We start from the raw sequence: 10,101 nt of genomic DNA, 5'->3' as shown, positions 1-10,101 counted from the left end.
GTCAGTGCTTGAAAGAAGAAATGAAACCTGGGCAAGATTCAGTGAGACCCGGCCGGAAGTCGTGGTATCCATAGACACGCTATCGGAAATTGGGGTTGCTAGGAGGCCTGGGCGCGTCGGCTAGTCTGCGTCACGGCTGAAGTCCCAGAAGGTTACGATTCCGGCCCCGGTGAAGATGAAGACCTGCAGCCTGAGAGACCAAAACTTCAGTCTCTTAAGGTGACTGAAGATGTCGAACCAGGCAGCATGGAAGAGGCAGGGCCAGAGCTGCCTGTAGGGACTGACCAAGAGCCACAACCAGAGACGCAAGAAGAGGGCTTCAAAGAGGAGACACCGGCGAGTGCTAAGAATATACACCTACGTCTGAAACCCACCTGGACGTCCGAGGAAGAGGCTCCCCAAAAGTCCAAGACAGACATTTCTAGCGAGATTGAGCTAGGGATTCCCAAAGAGGTAAAGTCGGAGACATCCAGACAGATAGAAGTAGAGCTTTTCAAGGATTTGGAGGTCCTTGTGGACGAAAAGCATGGGGAGCCAGAGGAGGAAGCCAAACCAGATGTCACAGAGGATATGCTCATAGAGGCAGCTAAGGAAACAGATCTAGAGCTACGAAAGGAAGCCGAGTCTGAGGTTCCAGGGGCCACAATCAGTGAGACAAGATTAGAGTTAGTAGAGGGGACCAAACTAGAGGTTTGGGAGGAGTCACTTAGAGAGCAACATGGAAAGACGGGTCTGGAACCTACAGAGCAGACCAAACCGGAATTTCCAAGTGAGAAACTAAGAAGATCAATTGAAGAGGCAGATCTTCAGCCACCAAAGATGACCACACCAGAGATTCCAGAGGAGACACAAAGTAAGTCACCTGAGGAGAAAAGGACAGAGCCACATGAGCAGGCCATACCAGAGTTTCCAGAAGAGAAACCAAGTATGTCTACTGAGGAGACACAAAGAAAGTCAACTGCAGAGAAAGTTCTAGAGCCACCAGAGGACACCAAATCTCCAGATCAAAAAGATAAGCAGAAAAAATCAACTGAGGAGACAGGTCTAGCACCATCACAGAAGTCCAGATCAGAGGAGACACTAAGAGAGTCAACTGAGGAGCAAGTTCCAGAGCCACCAGAACAGACTAAACCAGAGTTTCCAAAGAAAGAACCAAGAAAGTCAACTGAAGAAACAGGTCAGGTGCCACCACAGAAGATCATACCAGAGGTGCAAGAGAAGACACAAACAGAGCCAACTAAGAAGATAGATTCAGAGTTACCATATAAAGCCAAACCACTACTTAGAATAGAGACATGTGTAGAATTTGCCAAGGAAGATAGGCCAGAACCAATCAGACTTAAGTGTTCTGTAGACGGAGATGAGCCAGAGTACTCTGACTATCAAACAAGAAAGTTGTTAGTAAAAGAAACTAAAGACGTTTCAAAAGACTCTGTGTTAGAGTCTCTTCCAATAAGTGAAGTAGACTCAGTGAATATAGATTATGAGTTTTCTAAAGAACTCCAAAATCTGTTTCAGTTTTCTGATACCAATTATGAATTCTACTCATATTACTCTGAGTCTCAGAGGGATTTAAAAGAGTCCTCTAATGAAAAGAAAGATCTGTCCCCAGAGTCAGTGACACTGGTACCTAAAGATAAAGAAACGCAGCCAAAAAAAAGTACTGACCTACAATTTGAGTATCTTGAATGGAGCCCAGAGAAAGTTGCAGAGTGGATTTGCCAGCTAGGCTTCCCTCAATACAAGGTATACAAAAATAACATTTTTTGAAATCGTATACTCTCATTCCTCTACCTCTTATTCCTCTATCCTTACCTGAGCTTTTGCATCTTCACTAGAAGGAGTGTAGAAGAGGCATGGACTATGGTAGTAACTTGGATTTTAATTTTGGCCTTTCCACTGATACATATTTGTATATTGGGAGAGGAAGGAAAGGTCACGTTTGTTTTTCCTATTCATCACAGTGATTATACTTCTCTGCAATCCTTGAATAAAGACTAAGAAATTTATGTAGGTTTCTTTTCATAGAAATCTGTATTTCCAAAAAGATTTCATCCAAGGTAGACTTTTTGGTACTTTGTTAGGTTGTTTTAGTAGCAACTCCCTTAACTTGAACTTGTACTATTAATCTTAGTGTCTGCCCCAAATGTGTTATACGTATCATGATCACCTAACAGTACTAATTTATATAGCCAATTAACCAAGGATAGTTTTCTTTTTTAAATAGGGTGAATCCTATTATTTCACTGCCAACTATGTTCCACAAACAAAACAAGATCTGAAATCTTTGGTACCACTGTAGTTAAAAATGTAGTTGAGGCAAGAAAGAAGCACTGGTTGTATCGTGCCAAAAAAAAAAAAATTAAGCAGCAGTGTGAAATTTAATCAAGAGTTTAGATGGAAAATATGTGGGATTATTAAATTACAATTTTTTCTCAGTACAGAGCTAGAGACAAATATGATTTATTTATTCCTCCTCCCCTCCCTCCCTCTTTCCTTCCTTCCCACCTCCTTTTCTCTTTCTTGCTTTTTTTCTTCCTGTATTTGCCATACATCTTTTGAGTAATGTTCTCATTGTACTGACAGGAGTGTTTTACCACAAACTTCATCAGTGGCCGAAAACTCATCCACGTAAACTGCTCAAACCTCCCTCAGATGGGTATAACAGATTTCGAGGACATGAAGGTGAGTTGTGTATAATTTCCCACTAGAGCACTGAAACAGTGCTACCACCTCAAACCATCCTCCTTTTATTCCAACGTGGCCTCCAATTTCTCCCAAAGGTGTTATCATACCCCTCGTTTCCCAGGCTCAGAGTGGTTGCTTCCTCTCTTTCCTTTGATCCCCACAAAGATCCCAAGAACTATCAGTTCCTCCTATAGCATCTGGTTTTCTGCATTCCCACTTGTTCAGACCTTTATCAGACCTTTACTAGAATGTACCAGTAGCCTGCTTTTAGCCTCTGTCTATAGGCCCTTTGGATTCAAGGACCCTGCTTTTAGACTTTCACCTTCCAACTATTTATACAGCATACTACTCAAAGCTTCTTTGGATCCCCTCTACTTACAAGGTAGTCTCAACTCCTCAGCTTAGGATTCAGGCCCCTCCACAAGTTTTCTCCCACCACTGTTCTCTCACCTGGTACTCTTGTATGTGAATCTTCTGCTTCAGTCTCACAGGTCCAGCTCACACCTCACAAACCTGTCTTGTGCATTCTTCCCTCTACATCTTTGCTCAGTTCCCCGCCTCCCCCGCAAGACTAATATGAATCTTAACCATCCCTCAGGACCCAACTCAATTCTCATCTCCCCATGAAGTCTTTCCTGATCTTCCCAGCCCACAGTAACCTCTCCTCCAAAGCTGTCATACATTTTATGTCTCTAACACCTACAGAACTGACTCACCTTTCCCTTTGTTCTTCCTACAAAATACTAAGATGACAGAGAATGTATAGGTGAGACTGGTGAGGGGTGCAGGAAGAAAGAAACACTAATTTTTATCTTTTCTTTTTTCATGGAAAGACATTTTAAATATAGCAGTGTGTACATGTCAATCCCAAACTCCCAATCTACCCCTCCCCTCCCCGCTGGTAACCATAAGTTCGTTCTCTAAGTCTGTGAGTCTGTTTCTGTTTTGTAAATAAGTTCATTGTATCGTTTTTTTTAGATTCCACATATAAGCGATATCATATGATATTTGTCTTTGTCTGACTTACTTCACTTAGTATGATAATCTCCAGTTCCATCCATGTTGCTGCAAATGGCATTATTTCATTCTTTTTAATGGCTGAGTAATATTCTATTATATGTACCACATCTTTATCTGTTCATCTGTTGATGGAAAATTTAGGTTGTCTCCATGTCTTGGCTATTGTAAACAGTGCTGCAATGAACACTGGGGTGCATGTATCCTTTTGAACCATGTTTTTCTCTGGATATATGCCCAAGAGTGGGATTGCTGAATCATATAGTAGCTCTACTTTTAGAGCTATGGACACCACACTGTTGTCCATAGTGGCTGTATCAATTTACATTCCCACCAACAGTGTAGGAGGGTTCCCTTTTCTCCACACCCTCGCCAGCATTTATTGTTTGCAGATTTTTTGAAGATGGCCATTCTGGTGGGTGTGGGGTGATACCTCATTGCAGTTTTGATTTGCATTTCTCTAATGATTAGTGATGTTGAGCATCCTTTCATGTGTTTGTTGGCAATCTGTATATCTTCTTTGGAGAAATGTCTCTTTAGGTCTTCTGCCCATTTTTTGATTGGGTTGTTTGTTTTTTTGATATTGAGCTACATGAGCTGTTTGTAAATTTTGGAGACTAATCCTTTGTCAGTCGCATCATTTGCAACTATTTTCTCTCATTCTGTGGGTTGTCTTTTCGTTTTGTTTATGGTTTCTTTTGAGTTAAATTAGGTCCCATTTGTTTTCTATTACTCTGGGATATGGATCGAAAAAGATATTGTTGCGATTTATGTCAAAGCGTGTTCTGCCTATGTTTTCCTCTGTTTTATAATAACCAGTCTTACATTTAGGTCTTTAACCCATTTTGACTTTATTTTTGTGTATGGTGTTAAAGAATGTTCTGATTTCATTTTTTTATGTGTAGCTGTCCAGTTTTCCAGCACCATTTGTTGAAGAGACTGTCTTTTCTCCATTTTATATTCTCGCGTCCTCTGTCCTAGCTTAGTTGACCATAGGTGCATGGGTTTATTCCTGGGCTTTCTATCCTGTTCCATTGATCTGTATTTCTGTTTTTGTGCCAGTACCATACTGTTTTGATGACTGTAGTTTTGTAGTATAGTCTGAAGTCAGGGAGCCTGATTCCTCCAGCTCTGTTTTTCTTTCTCAAGATTGCTTTGCCTATTCGGAGTCTTTTGTGTCTCCATACAAAGTTTAAGATTTTTTGTTCTAGTTCTGTGAAAGAGAAACACTGATTCTTCTCACTTGGCCAAGGGAGCACTGGAAACCACTATCCTGTCTTTCCCATTTATAGTGATGCACTAGCTTGGTAAAAAGGGGAGAGAAATAAATCTTATTTATTCTAGGGACAAGCTAGACAAGATAGCACTTGCTTCAGCTTTCTGTCTTAGAAAATAATTCACAAAATATTTTAAACTATTCACTCCATCAAGTGAACAAAAGAACTCTGTGATAAATATTTGGAGAAGAATATAGATGAATTGCTTATTCCTTTCATATGCATGATTTTATGTTACAAAGTAGAGCCTTATAAGCTTAATAATATCTCAGGAATTTTATTACACCTGCCTTATTGCAAGCTATTTAAATAGCACAAATTCATAACAACATGTCAGCAATTGTCACTAAACAAAAATATATATTTTTTAAAATTTTCAAATGATTTTAGTTTTACAGAACAGTTGCAAAGATAGTACAGAGAGTTCCCATATACTCTTTTAAAAATATATATTTATTTATTTTTTGGCTGCGTCATTCTCAGTTGCAGCACATGGGATCTTTCATTGTGGCACGCAGGCTCTGTAGTTGCAGCACTTGGGCTCTCTAGTTGTGACGCATGGGCTTAGTTGCCCCACGGCATGTGGGATCTTAGTTCACTGACCAGGGATTGAACTGGCGTCCCCTGCATTGCAAGACCAATTCTTAACCACTGGACCACCAGGGAAGTCCCCCATATACTCTTAACCCAGCTTACCCTAATGTTAACATCTTATGTAACCATTTATCAAACCATTTATATATTTATCAAAACTAAGAAATTAACACCAGCACGGTACTATTAAACAAACTACAGACTTTATTCAGATTTCTGCAGTTTTTCCACTGATGTCCTTTTTTCGTTCCAGGAGCCAGTTGGGGATACTATCTTGTATTTAGCTGTTATGTTTCCTTGGTCTCCTCCAATATATGGCAATTTCTTGATCTTTATCTTTCATGACCTTACTTTGAAGAGTAGTGATCAGGTATTGTGTAGATTTCCCTCAGTTTGAGTTTGTCTTATGTTTCCCATGAGATTATGCTTTGTGGGGAGAGTATCACAGAGATGATGAGCCCTTCTCATCTAATCATATCAGGGAGTACATGGCATCAATGTGATTTATTACTGGAGATGTTAACTTTGATCATTTGGTCAAGGTGGTGCCTGCAGGTTTCTTCACTACCAAGTTACTGTGTTTCCCTTTTCATATTCTATTCATTAGAAGTGGGTTGCTGAGTCCAGCCCATACTCAAAGAGAGGGGAATTAAGCTCCACCTCCTGGAGGGAAGAGTATCAAAGAGTTTATGGACATACAGTAAATACCACAGTAATAGATATACTGGGGGAGGTGGTTTGAGGCTATGCAAATTACCTGTTTCTTAAAGTTTTACCCACTAATTTTAGTATTCATAAGTGTACCTTGCCTGCATCAGTTATTACTATGTTGTTCTAATGATGATTTGGTTTCCTCATTCCTTCCATGTTTAATTGGAACTCTGCTTAAGGAACTCTTCTGTTTAATTGTCCCTTCTTCCCTATTTGGGAACTCTTTCAGTTTGTCTCCTGTGTCCTTTTGACATGTTCCCGTTATTTCATTTTATTGTTTTTTAGCATTTTCTGGCACTACACTTTACTTCAGACTCATTTTCTATTTTCCTTGCTACAGCCCTAGAAGCAGGCATGTTTCCAAGGAGCCCTGGTTGCTTTTATTAGAGAATGGTATTTAGAAATTAAGATGTGGTCACTAGTTGTGCTTGTTGCTACTGAGGTGTTACTGCTTCTAGGCACTCTCAGCAGAAGGATGTAGGAAATATATGTATATATACTAACCCATGTATACACAAATATTTATCTTATTTCTGTAAGCATGTGTTCGTACTGATATCCCTGACTCTAGTCCATCACCACAGGGTTCATACTAGCTTTCATCCTTCCTACTCCCTACCCCACTTTGCTTCTTTATAACTTCTTTCTCTGACAGTGAGAAACCTGGCTCTGCTTATTTATAAATATGTATCCCTATAAGAAACAAATTTACCAAAAGAGTACAGTATTTGTGTACGGTTCTTTTTGTCATTAGCCTTACACTAACTAGACAAAGCACTGTTTTTCAAAGTTAAAGTTATTTAGGTCAGCTCCTTTCTTCCCAGCCCCCTTCAGTGAGATTATGTCCTAATTTGTAATAAAGTTAAGATTCATCTGCCCAGAGTTTATATTCCATCATGGGTTCCCACAACATCCTGGCTTTTAAAAATTTTACCTGCAGTAAAGTCACTCTTTTTAGTATACAGTTCTGTGGGTTTTGACAAATGCACAGGGTCAGGTATCCACCACCACAAAACTGTATAGAACGATTCTATCACCCTAAAACTTCCCATGTCCCCACAGTAGTCAGCCTATCCCTCCACCTAATCCCTGGCAACCATTAATCTGTTTTTCGTCCCTATAGTTTTTCCAGAATGTCACACAAATGAAATCAAATAATATGTAGGCCTTGAGTCTTGCTTCTTTCCCTTAGCAAAATGCATTTAAGATTAATCCACACTGTTATATGAATCAACAAGCAGATCTTAAGGACATTATACATCTGCTTTAAGAATGGTATTTTACCTATCTAAAATGTACTCCTAATGGGCAGTTTTGCATCAGTTTAAGAATTGTCTGTGGTGTGAATTTTCCAGCCTTGTAACTATGGCCAGTAGTTTTAAACAAACAAAAATCCATTCCACATACTCCTTTGACTGTGTTCTAGCAGCAATTTCACGGACTACATTCTCACCCAGAGGCAGAATATGAATTCAAATAGCAGTGTTATAACAGACCTGCAATTAAAACTAGACTTTGAAAATGCAGTGACAGTTTAGGATACCAAGTGGCATGGTACTCAATGAATACAAAGTATGTTTTAGAGACACTGAAATTGTGGCAAAAGATATTTTAAAAGAATATACAAGTATAGGCACTAATAAAATAACTGGAACTTTAATGTCTGCTTTTTAGTGTTTGAGATTTCTTTCCAGGCAAATAAATTGAATAACTGAGTAATAATTTTTTTCTTAGTTAACTGAGCCCCTTATAAAGTTATTTATTAACCTTCCTAGAGAAAGTCATGGCTCCTAATCTGAACATATTATCTGCTCATATCATTGGTCAAATTGCTCAGTCAAGAAAAAGAAATGAACCCATTCATGGCTATCTGATGCAAGAGTCTAGAAACATCTTTAAGTGGTACTTTTAAAAAGATAAATCATGTGATGTTTCTCTTAAGAACTGTGTTTTGATAATGCCAGGGTAGGAAGCCTTTCAATGTGTTATCTCGTTATTATTTCCCCATAGAATTAGCTTAAGGGGTTAGCATTCAAGAGGTCTAGGAAACTAAGTAAAACTTACTTGATTTAGTTGTATTTTCAGGTTAATCCCATTAAAAAATTATCCTTGCATTACAGGTAATTTCTCAGCATACCCGGGAGCTACTGGGAATTGAAGAGCCATTATTCACACGCTCCATCAGCCTTCCCTACAGGGACAATATTGGCTTATTTTTAGAGCAAAAATGTCATAGTGGAGTTAAATCTGATTCCTTGACCTTGTCTGAATTTGTGCAAGCAGTGGGATTACAGGATTATGCTCCAGAAATAACCACCCCTGACGAGGATGCAGCATTATATTCCATTGAACCATAGGGCAAGCCGTTCACTTAGCTTGAAAATCAAATTAAATTATGTGGGGGAAGAAGTGTAGTATTTCTGCATTTTCTTTTTCTCTTCATTCAGGATCAGAGTAAGAACTGCTGGCTCCATTCCTAGTTCTGCCACTGACTCACAGCACCTTCCCTTTATTTGTGTGTCAATTTAGTCCCTTGTTAAAACAAAGATAGCAATATTTCTCTTTCTGGGTAATTGTAAGAATTCCTGATAAATTCTAGTACTTCATCGGGTAGTAGGAGCACGATGGAGAAACAGACTAAAAGTAAAATCACCTGCCAACCCAGATAATCCTCTTCATAAGTGCAGACAAGGAAACAGTTGTATTATTGAATCAGCATAAAATCAGACTGTGATGCACATTACAGGCAGGCCACTAAAGAGATTGCCAAGACAAGGAAATCTTACCCTTCTATATAGCCAGGCAGATATAATCCATTATTTACATGTTGACTGTCTGTATCCAAAGGAAAAATAAAAGTTCTCATATCTTAGTGACAAACAGAAAGTTACTCCCTGGAGCCAAGCACTTAGGCTAAACCCCCAGCGTCAGGGAGACAAAGCGCCATCCTTCTAAACGCCCGCATTTCAAAGAGGCGGCTCCAAGGGCCCCTCCCCCAAAAGACGGTCCCAGGATGGAAAACTGGCAGAAAGTTTATTCACCTTTTTAGAAGAGGAGCATACATGTCAAAAACAGAGAAAAAGGATTTATATTACAAGTTTTTAAAAGGAAATGTGTTATGCTCTTGGTGGGAATGTAAATTGATACAGCCACTATGGAGAACAGGATGGAGGTTCCTTAAAAAACTACAAATAGAACTACCGTACGACCCAGCAATCCCACTACTGGGCATATACCCTGAGAAAACCATAATTCAAAAAGAGTCATGTACCAAAATGTTCATTGCAGCTCTATTTACAATAGCCAGGACATGGAAGCAACCTAAGTGTCCATCAACAGATGAATGGATAAAGAAGATGTGGCACATATATACAATGGAATATTACTCAGCCATAAAAAGAAACGAAATTGAGTTATTTGTAGTGAGGTGGATGGACCTAGAGTCTGTCATACAGAGTGAAGTCAGAAAGAGAAAAACAAATACTGTATGCTAACACATATATATGAAATCTAAGGAAAAAAAAAAAGAGGTCATGAAGAACCTAGGGGTAAGATGGGAATAAAGACACAGACCTACTAGAGTATGGACTTGAGGATACGGGGAAGGGGAAGGGTAAGCTGTGACAAAGTGAGAGAGTGGCATGGACATATATACACTACCAAACGTAAAATAGATAGCTAGTGGGAAGCAGCCGCATAGCACAGGGAGATCAGCTAGGTGGTTTGTGACCACCTAGAGGGGTGGGATAGGGAGGATGGGAGGGAGGGAGACGCAAGAGGGAAGAGATATGGGAACATATGTATATGTATAACT

General features: G+C 39.5%; 1 protein-coding gene across 1 annotated transcript; it reads left to right on the top strand.

The window, feature by feature from the left end:
• The first annotated feature begins 20 nt into the window (after positions 1-20).
• Positions 21-9,587, top strand: SAMD15 (sterile alpha motif domain containing 15). The gene is made up of 4 exons (XM_060163668.1): positions 21-41; positions 103-1,746; positions 2,587-2,685; positions 8,408-9,587. The coding sequence occupies exons 1-4, from the start codon at positions 21-23 to the stop codon at positions 8,642-8,644; spliced, it is 2,001 nt and encodes a 666-aa protein (XP_060019651.1). The 3' UTR covers positions 8,645-9,587.
• Positions 9,588-10,101: the final 514 nt, after the last annotated feature.

The sequence above is a fragment of the Lagenorhynchus albirostris genome, chromosome 1 (genome assembly GCF_949774975.1).
Source record: "Lagenorhynchus albirostris chromosome 1, mLagAlb1.1, whole genome shotgun sequence".
Taxonomy (NCBI): Eukaryota; Metazoa; Chordata; class Mammalia; order Artiodactyla; family Delphinidae; genus Lagenorhynchus; species Lagenorhynchus albirostris.
Note: the sequence above shows the minus strand (reverse complement) of the source record. Positions and strands in the feature narration are given on the sequence as shown.